The 23,490-nt window shown below is 47.9% G+C and overlaps 2 protein-coding genes across 3 annotated transcripts in view; both read right to left on the bottom strand.

Annotated features, from left to right (window-relative positions):
* Positions 1-9,764, bottom strand: part of AFF4 (ALF transcription elongation factor 4) — a 46,585-nt gene extending 36,821 nt beyond the window's left edge. The window contains exon 1 of the mRNA XM_014888299.2: positions 9,525-9,764. The gene's annotated coding sequence lies outside the window, so the exon portion shown is untranslated. The remainder of the gene's footprint in view (positions 1-9,524) is intronic.
* Positions 9,765-11,301: 1,537 nt separating this feature from the next.
* On the bottom strand, positions 11,302-21,794 carry ZCCHC10 (zinc finger CCHC-type containing 10). Of its 2 annotated transcripts, none has more exons than XM_014888324.2 (4): positions 21,638-21,794; positions 19,088-19,249; positions 16,297-16,338; positions 11,302-13,084 (listed from the first exon to the last, which is right to left on the bottom strand). In XM_014888324.2, the coding sequence occupies exons 1-4, from the start codon at positions 21,676-21,678 to the stop codon at positions 12,808-12,810; spliced, it is 522 nt and encodes a 173-aa protein (XP_014743810.1). In that variant the 5' UTR covers positions 21,679-21,794; the 3' UTR covers positions 11,302-12,807. The 2 variants fall into 2 exon arrangements, with proteins under 2 accessions (XP_014743810.1, XP_088030216.1); XM_088174090.1 differs by lacking the exon at positions 21,638-21,794 and adding an exon at positions 20,518-21,300.
* Between the last annotated feature and the right edge of the window lie 1,696 nt (positions 21,795-23,490).

Here is a 23,490-nt window from a genome sequence, read left to right as displayed (position 1 = left end):
CCCCCAGAGCAAAGATGGACCATCACAAAAATCCAGCATTTTTACATGCAATCCTTTCATGTCCACACAGGCCAGCCAAAGCATATTCCAACACAGTTTCCCAACAAATTTCTGCCCTTTAATTGGGCAGAAACTTAATAACCCAATTCCTGTGCCTACATGTTCATCTGCTTAAACTTTGAAGCCAAGACAATTGGCATTTAGATTTTATTAAGCAATAGTTATTCAGACATCTAACATTAATCTGGCTATTATCATTCTGACTTCCTCCCAATAATTTACTTTCATAAAAGACATCATTACATTTGAGTGCTATGAACTCTGTGGCATTAGGATTAAGAAAGGATTCACTTGACAGAAATTCTCTGATAAATCTGCTCTGTGTAAGATTTAAAACAGCAGACAAGGTTTTAATGAGGTGCCATCTAAACCAGCAGTGAAAAGGCAAAAAGGAGAAAATCACATTCGAGCTTCACATGCTTCTCCCATCTCAATAAGAGAAAAAGAAAGGAGAGAATAAGTTCATCAGACACTTTGCCCTGGTTTAACTGTCACTTCCTCAGTGTAAGATCATCTGTGTGCAATCTCATGAGACATTTATCTTGGACTTCCCATCATGACCAAGGTTCAGCCACTGCTCTGCATCCCTCACAGAATTCCCGGCAGGCTTTGAGATAATCACCCTGCAACGTGCTTGGAGGGATGGAGGATGGCGGGGAGCAGAGCAACCAGGATAAAAACTTCATTGTTCAACGATTTCACTCTACCCAAGAGCATGGGAAACCACTGGGGGTGAGCCACAGAACGACTGAGAGGCCTGAAGGGAAATCCAGAACTGCAGGGGAAGCACCACAACCACCAGGGTGGATCCATGGCACACCGATATATTTTCTAAATTATCATCAATGTATTTCTATTAATATCTGTTCAAAAGTGGGGGCTTGAACTCTCACAGGGCCAGTGCTCCCCCACTGTTCTAGGATTGCTTTACAGCTCCAAGACTTCACAAAATCCACAATTCTGAAGACCAGAAAAGTGAGGATGCAAGTTTTCCCTCCCAGTTTGCAGCCCTAACTTGTATGCAAAAGTTTTATCAAACTCAGCATCATTTCCTACTTGACAAAGATCTGCTGTCAGAACATGACAGCTTTGAGACCTGGATGCTTCCTGGTACCTTCAAACTTTCTTTTTAAATTTAAACACGCTGAAGATGAGAGCACAGAGCAGCTAAAACTCTGGAAAAACCGAGGGAAGAGGAACATGTAAGATTTGCAGGCAGAGCAAAAAAAATTTGGAAGTGAGAGGAAGGGCCCAGAACTATCTACAGAGGGAAAGTGAAATGCAGCAGGAAAGGCACAGCTTTGATGTGCTGTGCTTCCAAACAAACACTGCTTAAAAAGTTGGAAAGTTTTCATTTTTCAGCCTACCTACTAAATGCCACCTGTACTTTATAATCCCCCTGAGGAGACTGAGCAAAATATTCCAGTTTCTGCCCCCACTGAGTAACAGGGCATTTAGTGCAGTATCCTTTACCTCAGGAAAACAGTTAATTAATTTAGCTGTACAAACTCTTTTAATATAAATGACATCATATTTTCCCATAATAATGATGTTTGGGTTTTTTTTTTTCCCCCCCAAAGTTCTTACAACTTCTTGTACTTTTCTGGATGTGGCCTTAAACCAAAAGACATGAAACTACAAAACACAGAATTTTACCAGCACATTTCATTTCCAACCAGTGAGACTCGGTGAGTTTTGCCACCAGAAAGAGAAGTTCAGCTTTTTGTGACACCAAGTTAAAGACAAACACAAGAACCATTGCAAAAGCTGTGTCAAAATTCAGTTGGGTTTTAAAACACTTCATGCAAGAGGTCACTTCGCAGTGAGCTGGGTCAGAGCTGGAAATGTCTCTGGAAAAGCCAAAAGTGCTTCCAAGTGCCCCAGAAATTCCATGGTGAAAAATGCTGGGAAAAGCTGCAGCTTTGATGGACACCCCTAGTTCAGGCTCAATTAATGGAATTCTTCTAAGCACAAGTTCAAATTAATTTTTTTTAAAGGTATGATTCACTATTTATAGTGAGAGTCACATATAATAATTTTTTTTAGAATTGAATAATGCATCGAAATAAATTATATGGCATGGAATCAACCCATTAGAACAGCTAATGAGATCCAAATTTCATCCTCTAAAATAGCAATGAAGATTAAACCACACCCATTTCTGACCTGCTTGAGCTTCAAGTCTGTCAGCAAATCATGACTGGACAGATTTGAACACTCCTCTGAAAAAATAAGACAAAAAAAAAAAAAACAAAAACATTTTTGAATGCCAATTCAACATGGACCTTGCTTCACGTGGCCAGGAAATAATGCAACTTTTTCCACTAAAAAAAAAAAAAAAAAGAGAGAGAGAAAGCTGAAGAAAAAAAAAAACCTGCAGAAAGTAATTTTTTAGGAGGTTATTAGTGATTAACAAATTTAAGCTGAAGACTACTTGTTAAAACTCTCCTATTAAAACATATTTCTGGTAATTATTGGCTAAGAATGTGTCACAGTGCAAAGTCCTTACTTGTGTTTTTTTGCTCATTAAATATAATTAGTGCAGCTCTTTCAGCACTAGCAATGGCTCCAGGAAAAACCTTTTCAACCCTTTATCTTTTTTGGCTGGTTTACACCAAACACCAGTTTCCACCGTGGCAAATCAATGTCATAATATGATACTAATTTATCCTATCAGCATCAGAAAGCTAAATGAAATCTAAATTAATTAATTGAAAAATAAATTAATTAACTAGAAATCCCAAAGTTCACCAGGCAATTTAAAGCAATATTTCACAGTTCTTTTCAGCCACAGCCAGGGGGGATTCCAGGAGCTCCACAGCACCAAGAGTCAGAGGTGAACTGGAAGGTTTAATGGGAAATGCCAAACAAACACAGCACCTCACTCCAAAATAGAAAAAAAAACTCCTCAAAACACACAAACAAACTCTCAGGAAGTTCTGTTCCATAGAGGACAACTCAGAACATTAAAAAAACCCCCAGGAGATAGGGAAAATATCAGTACATCAATGGATTTAACCTCCTCTTGGCCAATCTTTGTGCTTCTAGGCCTCCTGAAGTTACAAAAATACAAAAAATATGAGGAGATTTTTGTAAAATCAAGCATTTTTCACTCAGCAATTTCCAAGCAAGTTCATTTTACTTATGCCAAAGCACAGGACAACTTGCTGAAGTCACAACATGTTCCTTTAAGTCCTTCAACCTGTTTCCCATATTCAATTTTCTGAAATTTCCATCTTCAATGTTTTCAAATCTGGATTTTGACCAAACAATTTACAAACTATCTTTAAATAAGGAAATGTTTATGTTAATTGTAATGCAACACCAGAAAATAACGTTGGCAGATCTCTCAAATTATTTTTTTTTCCACATAAACTCTGGCTATTCCTCTGCCTACAAAACACACGACATCACACAAATGAAATTCCTATTTTGATGCAGCTTTTTTTTTTTTTTGGTTTGCTGTGGGAAAAAACAGAATTCTAGAATTATTTAGGCTGGAAAAGCCCTCCAAGTCCAACCCAGGCAGGGATGGGGACTCCAGCAGTGCCCTGGGCAGGCTGGACAATCCTTTCCATGAAGGAATTTTCCCAAAAATCCAGCCTGCACCTCCCCTGGCACAGATTGAGGTTGTTTTTCCCTTGTCCTGTTGCTGTTGCTGTGCCTTTGGGATTTCCTGAACACTCCTCTCCTGAGTTCCTCTGCAGCCAAACCATACAAAGGGAATTGTGGACTCTGATCTCTTCATCCTCCTCGTTTTAATGATTTGTGCACATCAAAGCCTGATTAAAACCATTTAAGCACTTCCATCACTGAAATCTCTTTAACGTCCTTTGGAAATTAAATTAAATCAGAAACAAACAACAACAACAAAAAAAATCTCCATGTGAATGCACAAAGCTGGACAATTATGGTCAAGTTTGAGCTTTTAGAGTCATGTTCAGCAGGAATGGGGAAATAGGTGGGAGTACACAGTTCTTGAAGCCTAATTTATATAAAAATATAATAGACAACCAATATAAATGTCCAATACTCAATTAAAATCAGACACCTTCAACAGAGTCACATCAAGGAAAGTGAACACTAGGAATTTCAAAGGAAAATTAAGTGAAAAACTGAATGATTGTTCAATGGCATGAAATTTCCACAGGAACCAACTGCTGAGGGAAATATCTGCTCTGGAACAATTGACATCGGTGAAATTTTAGAATCCCAGCTAAGGACAAGTGGAAACAGTTTCCTCTGTCTGAGGAGTTTAACTTGTCACTGATCACAAACACTGTTTTCCCAGTGTCTGGTTCTGCAAATGAAACATTTCTTTTTTTTTTATTTCTTAAACTGGAAAAAGTGTGTCAATAAAGTGATGTATCACCCAGCTCCAGTGAGACACCAGCTTCCAGGAGATGACAAAGTGACACCAAAACCTGGCTGCCTTCTCATTTTAACACCACACACAGCAAAGGTTACAGACTTGGAAAAGCTGGAAATTTTGGGACTCAAGCTTTGGTTTGAGACTTTTTGTGACACTTCCCAACCCTCAGCCACACCCAGGAGCTGCAGGAGGAACAGAACCATTGCAGGGCTCATTCCTGTCCCAGGAACCCAGTGAGCTGAAAAACCGAGGGAAGTTTCCAGCTTAAAGCTCCTCTTGGAAACTGCAAATAATGTGGGAACATCAATCCTTCAGAAACAAACACACTGAAAAGAACCACACCATTATCCTGCCTCTGCTCTCCTACCTCTTTATGTTCCCAGTGTAGTACTGGGAATAAAGAGAAACTGCTGTGGGGCTGCAGAGGAGCACACCTCTCCATAGGGAGAGATATGGAATGATAGAACAGCTCTCCTGGAAAACATGAGCACTACAGGATTGCACATTAGTAAAAGTACACTTGATTTGTTTAATTATGAAACATGAAAGCAGCACGTTCAAGTAATTTATCAATAAATGTTGTGATGTGAATAAAAACTAAGATGAACTGTAAAAAAAAAAAAAAAAAAGTCAGTACAAGGGGCTCTGAGCTGCCTCATGAGGTGTTGTTTTCCATAAAAAGATGAGCAGGAAGATTTCTCTTAATGAGCTGTTAACAGGAGAAAATTAGTTCAAGACTTCAGGGCAAGAACTTCCCTTATTCCAAGTTTGTACAGTATGGAGTATAAGGAGATTTGTTTCCTGTGCTACTGGCAGTTAATAACCCAGGTTTTACAATCATCACCAAGAATTAATGAACCAAGTAAGAACAAGAGACAAGACAACCCAAGGAACTCCAAGCACTGGGGAGAAAAGACAGAGTTAGGGAAAAGAGGGGTTTGAAACACAGAGCTGAAGAAAGAAACTTGGAAAGGAGCAAAAATCTGAGAGCCTGGGGAGATGGCAGACACCAAATGAGACACGAGTGCATGAGGCAAACATTGCCCAGCTCCAGGGAATTTTGGCCAGCACATCCAAGGCTGGCCCAGCCCCAAGGAGCTGTGCCACAGCACAGGGTCACCCCAGAGAGCACCAGCACTGCTCCAAACTGGGAAGTGTTAATTCAGCTGGAGCACAGGCATCCAGTGCAAGCAGCTGGAAAGAGAATAAACCTGGATTCCTGCAAGGGAGAGCCACAGGCAGAGAAGAGCAGAGCCTCAGCACCTGGGGCTGACTGTGCTCAGAGAGGCTCAGTGACAGGAAGGAGCAGGGGCTGTGCTTGGATTTCCTAAGCACTGACAGCAGCCCTGTCATTTCACAAGCTGCAGAGCATCTCCTTAGTCATTAGTGACTGCAGAGAAGGAACCATCCTGTAAGAGAAGAATAACTGCCACACAAGTTCTTTCATCTTGACTTTTGCAATTCTATGAACTTGATTGCTTATTTTCTTAGTTTAACACAGTTAGCAAGATATTTTACATACATCTAACCCTGCTCTAGCTAAATGTAATCTGTTAAAGTTTCTTGACTCGTTTCCAGACACTTCCTCTTCATCCTGCAGCCTCTCCATCTCCCCACAGCTCAGGGTGTTCTGTTTTCCCAGTTCAGAGAAAGTGACACCAATCTCATCTTGGTTTTGTGCACACTCTGAGGGAGACACTGAAGGTGAAGGAGGACAAGAGGTCTCGGTGGGAAGGGACCTCAAAGCTCACCCAGTGCCACCCCTGCCATGGCAGGGACACCTCCCACTGTCCCAGGCTGCTCCAAGCCCCAATGTCTAACCTGGCTTTGGACATTTCCAGCGATCCAGGGGCAGCCACAGCTGCTCTGGGCACCCTGTGCCAGCCCTGCCCACCCTCACAGGGAAGGATTCCTTTTGTGGATGTCATCTAAACCGAAGTTTAGGTATCTAATTTCAAATTTAGTTATTTCTGAGCTTCTGCTGAAGATAACTGTGACACCATAGTAACGAGAGAAAGGAAACAGGCCTGCAGAACAAACCACAGGTGAGTAACAAACTGAAATTAAGAACAATTATTGCCACAGAAAAGAAACCTCAGTCACCAAAACTCCAGACTAGTCCTACATCCTAGCACAGGGGGATTCCAAAGATGGCACTGCAACTCACATTCCTCCCAGCTCAGCACACACATTGCTGTGGCCTCTTGGAAGCTGCTCAAGCTCTCTCCACGTGCCCAAATCTGCCCATGGCAGAGGTGCTGCCTTCCTGGCTCAGCTCTCAAGACTCGACTCTCAGTATTTCTACCCTCAACACTGCAAATTTCTGATGATCTGGAGCAAAGAGTAAGAGCAGTGATGAGTACAAAACTCCCGAACCAAGAGGATGAGCAGGAAGGGAAGGGAGGGAGGCATCAGCAACAGCCACCAGCAGCTCTGGCACCTGTGCTAAGCACTGGAAAAGCACTGAGGGACACAATGCCAGCAGTTCCACCAGCACCTGGTCACAGAGTCCCTGGTGCCAGGCACCAGGAGATGCCAAGAGCTGCTGTCTCAGTCAGCAGGGCACAGTCACACAGCTCCTTAGTCACATCCGACATGGAGCACCCACACTGGAAAACACCGGGGCACAGCACATCTTCCAGCAGCCACAGAAACAACTGGGGTGCAAATGCCACCCTGTCCTGGGCCAGCTGCCACCTCAGGACACATTGCTGCTGCTGCTGCTCTTTATCTACAAAGCCTCCAAGAAGCGAACTCTGTGGTTTGTGCAGACAGAAATGTGGAATCTTCTCATTAAAGAATTGGGTCGTAACCATGCAAAAGCATCTGCACATTCCAGCTCCCTAAAAAAAACACCCTAGAAATCCCAAGCCATATTTCACTGGGGTTTTATAGTGTTTTATCGAGTTCAGGTCACTAGAACTGGCAAGAACGCTAAACACATAAACATGAATTATTTTTCTGGGTTGCTGTGTGGCTTCTCACACAAAAACTGCCCCCAGGGGCTCAGTCTCGTTCAATGTTTGAGACAAGGAGAAAAGACATAAAATAAGAACTGCAAAGATGTTTAGAGGAAATATCAGGGACCTGAGACAGCTTTTGAGATCAGAGCTCAAATTCAGTTTTCATTCACTGCTGTTAAAACTGTACTGGAGTCCTGGGGACACTTTTGGGCCACGACATAAAAAAAGATTAAAAACTGATAGCATCCAAAGAAGGGACATGGGGACGGAGAAGGGTGTGGCAGGACCATGAAGGAGCTGCTGAGGGCACTGGGATTGTTCTGCTGGGGAAGGGGAGCCTGAGGTCAGAGCTCATCGGGGGCTACAGCTCCAATCTCTGTGACAGTGACAGGAACAGCACCCAGGGAAGGGCTGGAGGGTTAGGATGGATTTTGGGAAGGGTGCTGGGCACTGCCCAGGCTCCCCAGGGAATGCCAGAGCTCCAGGAGTGTTTGGACATCACTCCAGGGATGCCCAGGGTGGGATTTTGGGGCTGTGTAGGGCCAGGAGCTGCACTGGATGCTCCTGTGGGGCCCTCCCAGCTCAGGATATGCCAGGATTGTCTCAATCCTGAACACAGGAGAGTCTGCTCTCACACAGAGCTGCAAACACACTGTACAGGAGGCAGCAAATGACAAAAACTGACATTGATACATTATTAAAGCCAAGATATTCACAGTGCCAAAAGAGAAATTTTCTCTTTTGTTCCTGACCAACAAGACCTGCCCCAGTCCCAGTACAACCACTGAGTAACTCCAGGGTGACACTGGGACTGTCTCACACCTCCAGGCCAACACACAACAGCAGCTTGGGGAGTTTAATCACGTTTCCCTCATTAGAGGAGACCATGAAATGACCAATCAGGTGCACAACCACTCCTGCAAAGCACTTCACTAAACCCTGTTTTGCAATAACCCCCCCAGGCTGCAAATCCCCATTCGCCAGGGATCCGAGAGAAGAATTCAGTCGTTTCAAAGGAACGTCAGGAACTAAAAATCCACCTGAGAGATCAGCAGCTGGAAGGGAGCCCAGGTGACAAATAAACACACAGACCTGAGCAAAACCAGCTCATTCCCAAGTGGGACACTGAGAAAGAACACTCAGGGCCTGGCTGCCATCACTGGAAACTTGGGAATGTTTAAAACCACCAGAATTCCTGAGAAAATGATCAAACAAGGCCAGAGAGGCGCTGGGGGGACAGCAGGTCTCACATCTGCCCCTTTTCAGGCTCCTTGCCCATTGTACAGCATCTGCCCACAGTTTTGGGCATAAGCACTCGGTTCTCCCCCAAAATTCAGTTAACAACTTGTTCATTTCCAGAAAAGAACCACAGACACAGCACTGAATGCACCAACACCTGGGTTACACATCTCAACACTTTCGTGCTTTGTTTTGTTCATTGGAAAAGGGGAAAAAAAAAGGAAAAGTCAGCCCAGAGTCCAGGAATGTTAAGCGGCTGCTCTTTCACAAAGTCCAATAGAACCCCCCAACCAGGGATGGGGCTTTACATAACAGCCACCCACTCACTCGGGGCCGGGATTGTGTCCGGAACTCAGACTCTTCCTTCCCTGACCTGCGGCAGCACCTGCCCGAAGCCAATTCCGTGAGCGCGGCAGCCCCGGGACCCCGCCCGGCCCCCGGAGCCCCCGAGCCCCGCAGCCCGTGCCGGTCCTGCCCGCTCCATCCCGGAGCGGCTCCGGCCCCGAACCGCGGAGAGCAAAGGGGAAGGAACAAAGCCCTGACGTCAATTACCGGAACAGGATTAAATCCATCACCGGAGAGGGCAGCGCAGCGGCCCCGCCAGCACCGAGCCGCCCCCCCCCCACCCAAATTCCCGTTCCAGGGAATGCCCCGGGTCCTGCTTCCCGGGGAGGGACCCCCGCCCTCCGCAGGGTGTCACGGCGGGGAAAGCGCGGGGAAATCCGCGGCTCCCGGCGGGAGATGCGCCTGGAGCGGCCGATCCCGCCCTCGGGCCCGCCGGTTCCGCCGCGGGGAAGCGGCCGGGATGTCCCGGGAGCGGCCGGGGCGGGGGCGGTTCGGCCCCGGCGCTGTCCCGGTGCCGGCGGGAGGCCCGGCGGGGCCGCGCTCACCTGCGCTGGCCGCTCCGCTAGGCCCGGACCATCTCCTGGCTGCCGCCACCGGCGAACGATGAGGCCCGAGGAGCCGCCGGCGAGTCACGGAGCGCCGGGGGGCGCGGGGCGGGCCCGGCCCGGGAGAGGGGGGGGCGGCTCACAAGCGGGCGGCCGCTCCGTAGGGGTCCCGGCGGTCCATGGCGGGCCGGCGCCGGGCTGGCGGCTCGCAGGGCTCGGGCAGGACCGCGGCTCGGCCGGGGCTACGCTGGGCCCGGTCCCGGTCCCGATCCCGATCCCGGCCCGGTCCCGCCTGGCGCTTTCCCGGCGGCCCCCGCGCGCCGCCGCCGCCCCGATCACGTGACGCGCGGGGAGCCCACGTGACCCCGGCGGAGCGCTCGCGCGCGCGTGCGTGGGGGCGTGGCCTGAGCTCGGCCCCGCCTCCCTCACGGGGCGGTGGGAGAGTCACGTGAGCAGCGCGCGGGGAGCGCGCCCGCCGCGCGGCGCCCCCTGGCGGTGCGGAACCGCCAGGGCCATCCCGGGCCCCATCCCCGACCCGATCCCGATCCCGATCCCGGCCCAATCCCAGCCCCATCCCCATCCTGATCCCGGCCCTTTCCATCTCCCAGCAAAGGCGGGCAGAGCTGGGAATGTTCGGCCCGGAGAGGAGAAGCTTCAGGGTCACCCAATTGTGGCCTCCCAGTGTTTGAGGGGCTGCGAGAGAAGATGGAGAGAGAGGATTTCCAAGGGATGGAGGTTTAGGAGACAGGGAATGGTTTCCCACTGCTGGAAGGCAGGGATAGGTGAGATATTGGGAAGGAATTCCTGGCTGGGAGGATTGTGAGGCCCTGGCACAGGGTGCCCAGAGCAGCTGTGGCTGCCCCTGGATCCCTGGCAGTGTCCCAGGCCAGGCTGGACATTGGGGCTGGGACAGTGGGAGGTGTCCCTGCCCATGGATCTGGATGGATTCAGGTCCTTCTGGGATTCTCTGCTGTTCTGGTGTCAAGGTTTGCAGCCCACATGCTGGGGGAACAAAGCAGGCTGGGAAGATGCACCTCAGCCAGGATCCATTGTGCCAGGAGGTGTTCGAGGCACAGCTGGGACAGACAGAATTTCACAAAGCAAATCCATTCCCTGGAGAACCTCCTGTTTATCAAGGACTCCTCCCTAAGAAAATGAAGCAATGCACTAATCCACAGAGACTGTACAATACACTTGCAGCCAGGGCGCCCAAAACCCGTTTCTGAGTGGCAGCTGGTTGTGTTAATAAAGCCCTGCACTCAGAATTGGGCTTGTCTCTCCCTTTTCCTGCTCTCCCCTCTGTTCCCAGCGTTTCTCCTTGAAAGGTGACAGCTTTTCCTGAGGCTGTTTTCCTGCCAGGCTGCATCAATTGCTCCCCCACAATGAGCAGTGGCAGCTTTGCCTGGAGTGGGAGGGATTAAACGAGGCAGCCCCTGGAAGAATTCCTGGTTAACAGGGTTTTTATAAAACTCCTAATCCAGCAGGAGAGCAGGATTTGAGGCAGCGGCAGATCAAGGAGGGGGGTGTTAGTCTGTAAAATAAGAACATGCAGAGACAAAGTAACCAGAAAAGGCAAGAAAAAAAAAAAGCCAATATAAACATTGTATTTGAAACTAAACTTTTTTTTTTTTTTTTTATCTGGATACAGAGTGACTTCTTGCTGGAGAACCTCCTTGGGAGCAATCCTGTCCCTCTGTGAGGGAATGCCAGGGTAACTCCAGCTGAAACCTGCACACAAACACCACAAATATTTTAGATATTTGCAGTAAGCATCAAGTTAGCAATTACTGTTTAATAATTTATTCACTTTCCCATCAAATGGTACATTCACTCCACAAGACTTCAACACCTTTGTGGTAGTTTTATTTACAGTCTGCAGCGTGTTCTGTAAAACACAGGAGTGGTCACACACAGACACACAACATAGGTATTTTCAAACATTTAAATAAGTACAGTTTATTCCAAAGTAAGTCTACACACTACTTTTTCCATAAAAATATAAAAAATAGTTTAGTTACTGTATTTATCCTAATGCCCCCTCCCCAAAAAGGGCACTCCAACAATAAGAAATTCAGGAGACTGCATCACCAAACAAAATACTAATGGCAACTTAGCTTTGATCCACCAGAACAACAAATAATTGCCACTCTGCACCCAGCAATCCCTGCTCTGCAGCGTGTTTGGATCTGCTCTTGTTGGGTTTGTGGGGGTTTTGCACTCCCTTGCTTCTCCAGGGCCATTCCCACGAGCAAAGAATGAATTCCTGCAGTGTCACTCAGCAGGTGCCCAACACAATCCTGCATTTCACACATTCCTTGGGAAACACATCCAGAGGGGAACACTTTCCTCTGAGACCTTTACTTCGAGGAGTCTCTTTTACTGAGCATCCAGTGAAATATGCCCAGTTCTGTTTGTTAAGATTTCTCTGGTTTTCTGACCATATTACAGATTGTTATTGGTGGAGTTCTGCAGAACACCCACTCCAGCCCTTATCTCACTGGGATAACACTGAATTTACAAAAAAAAAAAAAAAAAAAAAAAGGCACCAAGATGAAACTCCTAAAGCAGCAGCAGCCCCAATTCACCGAGCTGCTGCTTTCCAACACCAACACCTCCAACACAGAGCAAGGACACAGGGGAGTGAAAAGCCCCGGGGCTGTGGGCAGGACAAGCACTACATTGATCAGTAACAAATCAACACAGCTCAGCTGGATGGTGCAATTAAGACTCGACCTGGAAGCATCAGGAAAAGCCATTGGAACACAAACTCAGCAGCACAGAATCCATTTGTCACCGGGCAGGTGGGAGACTCTGTGTGGGACACGTTGTGCATTCAGGTTCAACAATGCCAGAGCTCCACAGCAGCACTGAAAAACTTCTGCTTTGAGCAGTTTAGAGGATTTTTCTCAATGGAAGTGAAGCTGTCATTAACAGAGGAACAGCACATGATGCACAGCATAATCTGCAACAAAAAGCTTCTGCTTTCCAGCATGTAAACATCCAGGTTACTGGACTTTAGCTCATATAAACAAATCTGATGATAGAATTCTTTTTTTTTGGAACTAAAAAAGTAAAATCTTCCATAAAAGGATAAACCACAAAAATACTCTCTCAGTTAGTCTCACGTGCCATTTAATACCTTCCATGTCCTATGAACATCTATACAAAACACTTAGAAATCTGAGCAGTAGAAATGTTTGACCATTGAATGTTTGGCAGCCGTGTGCTCCAGCCCCTGGCAGGGCAGTGTCACTCACTCCACAGCAGTCCTTCACCTCCCCAGCTATTTCTTCTTCTTCTTCTTTGGGGGCTCATCCTCAGAGCTGCTGTCTGTGCTGCTGCTGCTGCTGCTGCTGGAGGAGCTGGAATCCGACTCGAAGTCGGAGGAGGAGGAAGAAGAGCTGCTGGAGGAGGGGGAGGAGGAGGAGGAGGAGTTGCTGTCCTCACTGTCACTGTCCGAGGAGGAGGAGGAGGAGGCAGAGGAGTCCTCGCTGTCGGAGGAGGAGTCACTGGCTGAGCTGTCACTGCTGCTGCTGCTGGAACTGGTCACACTCTTGGACCTGAGAGAGAACAAAGAGCTGAGCACAGCTGTGCCAGAGCCCATCACACACACACAGTGTTCCCTCTGCTCTGTCGCAATCATCCACAGCAATTATTTGCCTTGAAAATTTCCACGGCTCACCAGCGAAATTTCCAGGCCTCACCACCTAAGATGAATTCCTGTGCCCTCCCCTCCCTTCTCCACTCCTGGATGAGTGGATTTTGGCCATGTGAGCAGTGGCAGAGTGGCCCCAGGGCATGACATAACCCAGCAGCACTGCAGAGAGGGGCAGGCAGGAAAAGCTGGCCAGGATCTCCTTCCCAGCCCTGAGCAGGAGCTTTGCTGGCCTGGGGAAAATGACCCAGGCTCAGTCCCTGCCTCAACACTGCAAAACAGAAATTCTGCCACTGCAAGAGTCAGGGGAGGTTCCAGCAGTGATTTCACCCAGGTCAGAGCTGTTCCCAGCAAAAACTGTTCTTAGATTACTGCTGGCAAAAGAACCCAAAGCACCTGCCACTACAGCATGCTTGTGATTTCCAGGTGGAGGAGAAGGGTGGAAACAATCCAAGATTAAGACAGAATGATGAACACAGCAAAGAGGATTTCTGTATGCTCTGCACTTTTTTTTTCATGTTCAGCCCTTCCTGCAGCCATTGTTCTCAAGATCAACATCTCTGATTAAGGGGGGGTGATATGAATTCCAAGAAAATACAATTTAATTCTCCCAGGGATCTTTCCCCGAAGTACAAAATACTGATTCACCTCCCTTCCCACTCAAAGTCAATCAAAGAGCATCCAAAAATGTAAATTATGATACTGCAGAATCTTGTTACCATTAGAAAATTAATGCAGCATTTTTTTATCAGAGGGTTTGGTTAAATGTAACAAGTCAGGAAGTGCCTGTGTTAAGGTTATGAAGAGTGTGAGGTTTTTTCATCATATCAGCCCTGTCAGCTGACAAATGTGGGTGTGGATTAAGCCATAAAGCACTGAAGTTTTCATAATATATCTGTAATCTGCCATCTCTGTGTGCAGACACAAGGACTGTTCATTACAGATAAATCCATAAGGGCTGCTTAAACACTGACTTTTCTGGGGAAAAAAAAATCAGCATTAAGATAGGGAAAATAAAAAATATGGGAGTAGTAGTTTCAATCTGAGCAGTCCCATGAGATGGGCAGGAATCAGAGGATCCCCTGAGTAACTCTCAACTTGCTTTTCCTGATCACCTTTCACAGAATCCATGGACATCCAGTGTTCAGGTTTATTCCAAAACCCACTCCCAGAAACATCAGGATACTGCACTAAGAGCTGCCTCTAGCAGAGGGAATCAAGAGCTGGGGCAGGGAGAGGAAACAGGCAGGAACTTGTTCTCAGGAGAGGCAACACGTGGGCTGCTGGCACTGCCAGCAGGAGGATGGAGATGGGGACAGCTAAAACTGCAGCACAAAACACAATCTGGCAACGTGACTGCAGAGGCTGTAAGGGTTTAACACACTTCTGGGAAAGCACAGAATTTTCAAAGTAGTAAATTTTTAAATTAATCTTCATTAGGACAAGTTTCTAAGAGTTCATGTCTGATTCTGTGCCCAGTTCTGTTAGAACCCAGGCTGGTACCCTGCTCTGCTCCAACACCCCCAGGGCTTTCCAAAATACCCCTGAACCCAACCCACAACTGTGGGGCCTGAGGAGAGGAGGGAGCCAGGAGGGAAGCAGGAGGTTGCTGTTGTTGATCCAGGCAGGTTTCCCCGTGCTCCAATACCCGGGGGGCTCTCAGGGGTAACTCAGACATTGCAGGGGGACACTGAGGCCAAGCACAGCTGGAAGGTGGCTCTGTCACCTGAGGTCACAGGGCTCTGCAGCAGCTGCTCTGCCTCAGCCTGTTTTTCTGGTTAGGCCTGAGCTCCCTTATTAGTGTTTATATCAAAACAAACACACTCTGTGGAAAAGGTTCCTCCTGCCAGAACCCAAACTTTTAGTTTTAATCTAAATCTGGAACTTTGCTGGATTCTCCACATTTAATTTTTCCCATATTATAATAAAAATCTAAAGAGCAAACTGACTGGAAATAAATTTATAATGAAAGATTCTGTGATTGCACAGAAGCAGAATAATTCAGATTAACAAGAGTTTTAAAATTTTAAGGAGAAAGTGCCCAAACTTCCCTTCCCCATGAGCCCTTTTACTCAAATACTCTGTAAATAATTATGCCAGCAAAGGCTGCAGTGTCTGAGGCAGGAAGAGGCCTGAGCTGCCCAGCTCAAAACCAGTTAATTCATGATCTCACCAGTCCTGAATAACCCCAGCAATAAATTGGCACTTCTGGGAAAGCAGCCTGTGCTAAAACCCACTGAGACAGCCCAGCATTGCAGTCAACCACATTCCACAGGACAGCCTGGAATAAAGGAACACTGCAAAGATCTGCTCTGCCTTCTTTACTGCCTGCCACACACAGCAAAGGCCTGGCCTTTAAAAACCTCCTGAAAAGTGGCTTAGATCAGACTGAGACACACAAGTGACAACGAAGGGCAAGAGATGCTGGGGCTGTGACTGCACAGACATTCCCTGGTGTAAAACTCCCTACAGGATTCCAGGAGTGTTCCAGCCACAGTTCTGGCTGTTCCTCCTTTCCATTTGCTAAGAAAGCAAATTCCCAAGTAAACATTAATGCAAAGTAAAGTACAAACAATGTCAAAAGAGTTCTTGGCTCTAACCAGGACTTGGAGAGGGGCAGGGTCATTTCCTGGATTTTGGTTTAGTTTGGGATCAATGAGGGGGGTTTTGTTTGGTTTTGGGGTTGGGTTTTTTAGGATGTTTTATTTCATCCTCTAGACAAAGCTTGAGAGAGAGAGAACTGGCAGGAGAAGGGAATGGAAACAGCAGAATCAGAGCAGGATGGGCAGGTGGAGCAATGAGAGACCAGAAACCCCCAATCCAGCCTTGTTTCAGAATCCTGATGGACTCTGGGGCAGAAATAAGAAAACTTTTATTACTACAGCATGATCGTGCAAGGGGAGGAAAATCAGCAGGGAGAAAAACAGAGAATAGAATTTTGAGAGTTTTTGAACAGGGAGGAGTAGAAATTCTCCAGATGTCTGTCAGACAAAAGCTGGTAACAGCCTCAAAGCAGCAAAACCAAAACTTATTTGCAAAGCTGACATTTGCCACCCCCTTCCCAGAGTTCTGCTGGCACAGCCAGTGCAGGAGCAGTCCCCACCAATCCCCACATACCTTTTTTTCTTGGTCTTCTTTTCTGCAGCACTTTCTCCAGTGCTAATTAAGGGGGGGAAAAAGAATGGCTTTGATTAATGCAACAGGAAAATTAAATAAATAGCAGCACACTGAGGCTGAGTTTAATATTCACTGGGCAAAGCAGAGCAAAACCCACCTGTGAGGCAGAGGAGGAAAACCCAGCAATTCACCTCTAATTAGAAATTTTCTGTGCTATTTATGCTCTGCTCTCCCCTTTGCCTCATTTTGTATGGACAGCAGCAGCTGGGATGTGAAAGGCACAGGAGGGAAGGATACAAAGAAGTTGTGTGTAACTATAATTAGCAATAAGTGAATTGATTGAAATCAAGGGTAAAAGCTTGACTTAGCCTGTAGCTTTTACATTTCTTCCAAGTGCAAAGAGAAACAGCAAAATCCATTTATATTGATGCTTTCCAGCTATGTGTGTCTCAGATTCCCAAGTGTTCATCCCCTCACACAGTTTTAGTGGTGCCACAGAAGAAAGATCCTTGTGTGCCACCAGAAAAATGAGGTTTCTGTGATTTTTTATTTTCACACATAAGGCATGAAAACATTATCATCACACAATTTTCCACACTCCCCACGCCCTGCTGTGGGCAAGGGGAGGATTCACTGATATTCAGATTCCAATCCCTCCTGTCCATATTTACATTCCTAAGGTCTCAGACCCTCTGCAGGCACCCAGGGCATTCCCAGGGCACAGGAGTGACTGTGAGAACAGAATTAAACCCCAAAGCAGCTTTGAGGAGACAGGACCTAACTCAGGGAGTGTGTAAGGTGTGGGTTACTCAGGAGTTACTCCAGGGCTTCCTGCTCTCACCCTCAGAGCCATAAACCCAGCTCAGGGCTGGGCTCAGAGCTCCAGCACCCCCAGGAAGGAGCATTCCCTCAGCTCCCAGCCCTGCTGGCACCCAGGGGCTCAGTGACACCTCCAGAGTGGCCACCAGAACTGGGAGCCAACACCAGGCAAAGCACTGAACAACTGGGCCAGGAGTTCATGCTGAAAACGCCTGGCTGAGGTTGTCACAGGTAAATATTGACCTGTTCAGGCTGGGTTTGCCCTCTGGTTAATGATTCCTGTGCTCTTTCAAGGTGGTGACACAGCAGACCTGGGGGAGACCCAACTCTCCCAAAGCAAGAGACACAAAAAATGTCACACAAATGTGACACAGGAAATCGTTTCTCCATGAAGAAAAAGCTTCATCCTTGGAAGTGCAGCACTGGCAGCAAAGGAACAGGATCCCTCCTGGCACAGCTAAGGAACATAAACCCAGGGAATGCAGCCCCATTGAGCAGGATTAAACACTGCTCCCACCTGGGAATTACTCAGCTTTCCTTCCACAAGGTGATTTTTTTCCCCAGCACATGCCCCTCCTCACTGTAAAAGCTTCCAAATCTTTTGTGCCAGACTGGCCAATCCTGAAACTCCCACATAAAATGATCCCAAACTCAGATTCAAGCCCAAGGACAGGACAAGGAATTTCACCTTCATTTCACCATCCTCCAGTGGTAACCTGCAGAATCCACCAGAGAAGGGGCAGAAAAGCAACAAGGAAATAATCTGAGCCTTAAACTCAAATTTAGCCTAAAATTCTTGAGTCTCTGAAGATATTTTGCCTCTAAATGGAGCCAAGTGTCAGAGTCCAAGCACTCCTATCTGCAACACCGGATGACTCCTAATTGCTTCCCAATTACTCACTGGATCAAAATTAATTTCAAAATCAATCCCTTTACATCACTCTCCTCACAAGCTCGTGAGTCTCCACTCAAGGCAGGATTTCAGGCCTGTGACTCAGAGTTGCTGCTGAGCTGGAGCAGCTGAGGAGGCCAAAGAGCCCTGGCTGAGCTCCCACCCTCCTGTCCCTGTCCCATCAGGAGCAGCAAAAGCTGGGAATGCTCTCCCTGCCTGCAGGGGGATGAGCTGCAAGTGGCACTGACTGAGCACACGTGGCCAAACCCTCAGGAATTCCAGGTGCAAGGAGTGGCACTGGGAGTGACCCTGTGCCTCTCCAGCTCCTGAAACCAAACTGGAGTGACAAAACCAACCCTGACACATAAAAATTCCATGCAAAAGTGAGGTGCTGCATTACTGCTGCCTCTGGGTCTGCTTGGGGGGAAACATTAAAATGTGCTCCCAGGGCAAAGTGGAAAGGAAATCAGGTGCCACATGCAGAGCTCTGCTGAGGTTTCTCTGTCCTTTCCACTTCCTGGGCTGTCACAAGAGGAAATAATTGTGCAATTCAGTGAGATGTTTTTACTTCATGCTTGAGTTAAAGCTGATATCTCAAGTCTCCTTCACCTGCCTGACCCCTGCAGCTCCCAGGGAGCAGCAGGAGCAGGGCTGGGCCAGCTTTAACTGCAGCTCTGAACAGCAAATCTGACATGGGGCAAGAATTTGCTATAAATGCATTTACAGCTTTCACACCCATCTGCTTGGACAGCACAGAAACATGAAATCAAACAACCAGGGAATTCAGGAAGATACTCCACTACCAAAAAGGCTCCAACTGATTTAACTTTGGCTCAGTGCCTGGTTTTTGTTTCAGACAGGCCAAAACAGTTTTAAATGTATTTCAGATGAGCAGGTGTTAATGAAATTAAAATGTTGATTTTAATTCTCTAGGACCTGAGTGTACATATTTCACCCAGAGCACAGATCAGCTTTACATTAAGCACACATCCCACAGTTTGGAGGAAAAGATGACAGAAAATGGTCTGGGATAACATCTTTTATTTCAATAAAGCCAACATTTCACTCTGCCACTCTTACCTCTGCTGCAGCAGGAGTTGCTTTTCCTTCTCCTTAAGGATCTTGGCCAGCTGAGCTGTCCTTGAAGGCCTGTGCAGATATTTCCTCTTCCCTTTACATTCATATGTCCAGTGGCCAAACTCTAAACACTTCTGACACCTCACATGCTGCTTGTTTGCCTCCCTAGAAAAATGCAGAATTGCTTAAGTAACTCATTCCAGGTTTGTTCTATCCACTGAAAAAAGATTTAGTTTTTTTTATCATGCAGCTTTAATCAAGCTATTATTAAATCAGATGTTCCCAGGTGCTTCAGATTTTCTTTTGAATGAGCAGTAACACCGAGCAGACACAGAATTCAGGCAAACAGATCTTCATTTATTAAAACACTTTCACATGGGAACAATCACACTGCTCAATTGGCTGCTACCCAACAGCTGCAGGGGGTTCTGGCTTCAGAAAAATCACTGAAATTCTGTTTTAGCACAAAGAGCAGCAGCTTCATTTCTAATTCCTGAAATTAAACACCCAAATCCCAAACTGCCCAATTCCCACCCATAGCCCAGGACTCTCTGAGAAGCTCTCAGTAAATCCAAATAAACTACAGTCAGGAGCTGGTAAAGCCTGGCCTAAGGTTAATCTTTGGGACAATCAGATTCCCAAATTCTGTGCAGATGAATGGAGCCAGACCTCCCCAAACACCTGCAGCAGGGAGAGCTCACACTCAATTTCAGATCTCACTCTGGTAAAATCCTCTGGGCGTTTTTAGCAATCAGGGAAGGGAAAACACTCCTATTTTCATGCTGGAGCTCTTAAGGTGCTCTTCTGAAGCTCTGCAAAGTTGTTTTGCCTCCTCTCCCAGCTGCTCTCCTCCTTTACAAAGCAGGGAACTCGCCCAGCCCGGGACTGCTCAAGGTCACAGCCAAAATTAGTCCTGAGCTCAGGGCTGTGCCCCTTCAGTTCCCTGCCACTGCTGTCTCTTCCTGCCACCTCCAGTTTTTGTTCCAAGCACCAAAATCTGAATTTTTCAAGGCCACCCCATCTAAGCTGTCTGAAATTGCAGCCTGGCTGATGTAGGAAGCTCCCAGATCCATGGATGAGGATGAAGTGACAGAGCAGCACTGAGCATTTTTCCCTTTTCCAGCCCAGCTCTGAATTGCTTCTCCCTCAGCTTCAGCCACCACTTTTTGTGGCAGTTCCTGAATGGAATCTTGTGCTGAACATTCATCACTTTTTCAATGCAGAGCATTTGGCTTCATCCTCAAGCCTTAGAAATATTCAGCACGAAAAAATTGATGAAACTCCCAGCGTGGAGAGCACAATGAACTTGGGCAGGAATCAGAATATGTGGGAATAAACAGAACCCAACAGCTCAGAGGGGTTTGCTGTGCCTTTGTCTCCTTGCCAGAGCAGTTGCAATCCCCAAAATCAGAGTTTGTCTCCCTCAGACCTACCCCAAACCCACAATTTGGATAAAACTCAGTGTTGGCAGGGCTGCAGAACTGCTCTCCCCAGCAGACAATCCCATGGAAGCTCAAAGGGTGAAGGATTAAACCCTAAAGCCAAGATAATTAACAGAACATGAGCCCTGCTCAGCAGCTGCAGATCTACAACCAGTACATCAGCACTAACGAGTCTGGCACTAATGAAAAGCACAGAACTGAAGGGAAATTTGAGCAAGGATCAGCGACCCCAAGCCTGGAGCAAAGGCTGACAGATCTCACAGCAAGCACAAAGACAGCAAATCTAAAAACTGAGTCCTTGACTCAAACAAAATACCAACTCGAAAGAACAAGCATTCCAGGAATACTTTGAAATACCAAGTTATTTTCCACTGGAAAATAAAAAAATCATTACTAAATCCTGAAAAAATTCGTGACCACATCCTGCACATTGTGATTAGGCAAAAACCTGCTGTCCAAAAATTGAAACAAGAGAAATAAATTCAATAAATTCAATAAATTCATTCACCCAAACCAAGAAAGAGCTGAAAAACCAAAGCCAACATTCCACGGGAGTGGGACACACATTCGCTGCACTTCATAAACAAGCAAAAATGTGTTTTCTTCGTCTCAGGATTCTGCAATCAGATCCCTTCGGTGCTGAGGGAATTACTCGATTGCAACATCCCCGGCTGAGCAAGAGCCGCTCGCTCGGTTTTTCTTTGCCTTCTCTACAGCTCCGCAAACTTCTCACGGTCCACATGAAGCCACGTGTGAGCTGTTGTGTGTGCGGTGAGGAGCGGGGAAGCGACCCCGAGAGCTCCTCCCCGCTCCCCGAGCCCCCGGGCCCGCTCCCACCGGCAGCTCCCGGAGCCTCCGCACAACCGAACCGCTGCCCTGAGCGGGAGAGGCCGCGCCGCCACCCTCGGGTCCAAGCCCCGGCCGCGCACGGGACACCCGAGGCCGCCATCGCTTGGCCCCAGCCGTGTTCTGGGGCGGTTTCCCCTCGGGACAGAGCGCAGCGGCGTGGAGGCCTCAGAGCACCGGGAAAACGCCGAGCGCCCCGAGGCCACCAGCGCCCCCCGCTCCTCAGCCCGTGCCCGCCCAGCGCGGCCCCCCCAGGCCCACTCACGCTTGTCTGCGAGCAATCAACCGGTGCATGGGCGTCGCCATCTTAACGCCTGGGCCGGAAGTGAGGCTGCTGCGGGGAACGGCGGGACTAGTGACAGCTGCGGGGCATGCCGGGACGTGCGGCCCGTGGGGAGGCTGAGGCCGCCATAGCGAGCGAGTCCTCCAGGACGGGGGGAGAGTCCTCCAGGCTCATAGAGACGAAGTCCTCCAGGGTCATAGAGACAGAGTCCTCCAGGGTCATAGAGACAGAGTCCTCCAGGGTCATAGAGATGAGTCCTCCAGGGTCATAGAGATGAAGTCCTCCAGGGTCATAGAGACTGAGTCCTCCAGGGTCATAGAGATGAGTCCTCCAGGGTCATAGAGACGAACACCTCCAGGATCATAGAGAGCGAGTCCTCCTGGACCATAAAGAACGAGTCCTCCGGCGGCCAGAGCGGCAGCGCCCGTGGGCCTGCACTCTCTCGCCCCTGCCACTCCCGTCACGTCATTGCCGCGCCCAGTCCCGGTCCTGGTCCTGTCCCTGTTCCTTGGGTACTTTGCGGTTTGTTTGTGGGCAGTCACCCAGCTCTGATGGTTTAATTTGTAAGCCCATGTTATCTAATTATCTTTCAGGTTTGATGGAGAACTATGAAACCAGAAGAAAAGGGAATTTGTCATTTTAATATTTATTTCCCTGCAAATTCTTGAGCTGACGCAACTAATGGAAACGGCTCCTGGGTGACTTTGGTAGCACAGGCGGGTGGGATTTCGCAGAGCTGTGGTGTGGTTTATGTCAGAGCCGGGGGCAGCGTGTCTGCCAGATCCCTCAGCGGAGGGGATCACAAAGCCCTTTCCTATCGGAATATCCCAGAATAACCCGGCGAACCTTACGTCAGGTGACGTGTGAGGGCTATTTCCAGCAGCCCAAGGAAGAGACTGCCACAGATTGCAGCCAGGGATTATTTTAAGTCCACATTCGTGGTTGTGTTTGGCTGGTGTTAATGAATTCCGAGACTGAGCTGAAATTTCAATGAGCTATAAACTGAGGCTGGAGCTTCTGGGAGGACACTGGGACAGACAGTGCTGGTGGATTTCCAGTGAAATCACAGATCTGTTTCTTATGCAGATCACAGGAAAAGGAGGGTGCTGGGTGTGCCAGGCAAGGATTTCTATGTGAGTCAGGTTTTGGGAATGTCTGGGGGCTGGGATCAGGAGTGCCCATGGCCCAGAGTGAGTCAAGCACTGAATGAAGCACAGGGCTGATACCTGGAGAGGCTGCCCTGGAACAGAGGCTGGACAGAGTTAAAGGAATAAAACAGGGATTTATTAAAAGGCTTTCAAAGGATTCACCTTGGGCAGTGCAAGAGCCTGGCCATGGCTACACCCAAGCTGGACTCTTGGTCATGATTTTTCACACTTTTATCAGTTTGGGTCCATTTCCATTTTGGGGTTCATTGTCCAATCCCAGCTCCAGGTTCTGCAGTCCCATCCTCCCAGATTCTCTCCTCCAGTCGCTGCTGTTTGCACTTTTTGGGGCTGGAGCTGCAGCGTGTCCTTGGTTGTGGGGCTGGAAAAGGATTGTTCTGTGTGCCTGAGCTGGGAGGAGAACTTGGAACACTTGATATGGAGTTCACAGTTCTATCCTAATGCACTGCAGAGCCTGGGAAATATAAAAGTTAAAACTTCAGGCATCAGGGTGGGTAGTCTGAGGAACACAGAGTGTGACCAGAACTGGGGCTGGGGCTGGCAGGGCCCTTCTCCCCCACCTCCCTCCCTCCCTCCCATGCCCAGGCAAAGCCCCAGGATTGTTTGCCAGCCCAGGGTCACTCTGGTCACTCCCATCCCCTCTGACACCAGGCTTGGAAAAGCCAAGTG

This window comes from Sturnus vulgaris, chromosome 15 (assembly GCF_052056855.1).
Source record: "Sturnus vulgaris isolate bStuVul1 chromosome 15, bStuVul1.hap1, whole genome shotgun sequence".
Classification (NCBI taxonomy): Eukaryota; Metazoa; Chordata; class Aves; order Passeriformes; family Sturnidae; genus Sturnus; species Sturnus vulgaris.
Note: the sequence above shows the minus strand (reverse complement) of the source record. Positions and strands in the feature narration are given on the sequence as shown.

Excerpts from the sequence above, each read along its gene's own strand:
- ZCCHC10 (XM_088174090.1), bottom strand. The coding sequence starts at position 20,591 with ATGGGATTGTCTGCTGGGGAGAGCAGTTCTGCAGCCCTGCCAACACTG. Across the intron at positions 19,250-20,517 it reads ATCCAAATTGTGGGTTTGGG|GGAGGCAAACAAGCAGCATG; the intron begins GTAGGTCTGAGG and ends GCATTTTTCTAG. Across the intron at positions 13,085-16,296 it reads AAGAAGACCAAGAAAAAAAG|GTCCAAGAGTGTGACCAGTT; the intron begins GTATGTGGGGAT and ends GTTCTCTCTCAG.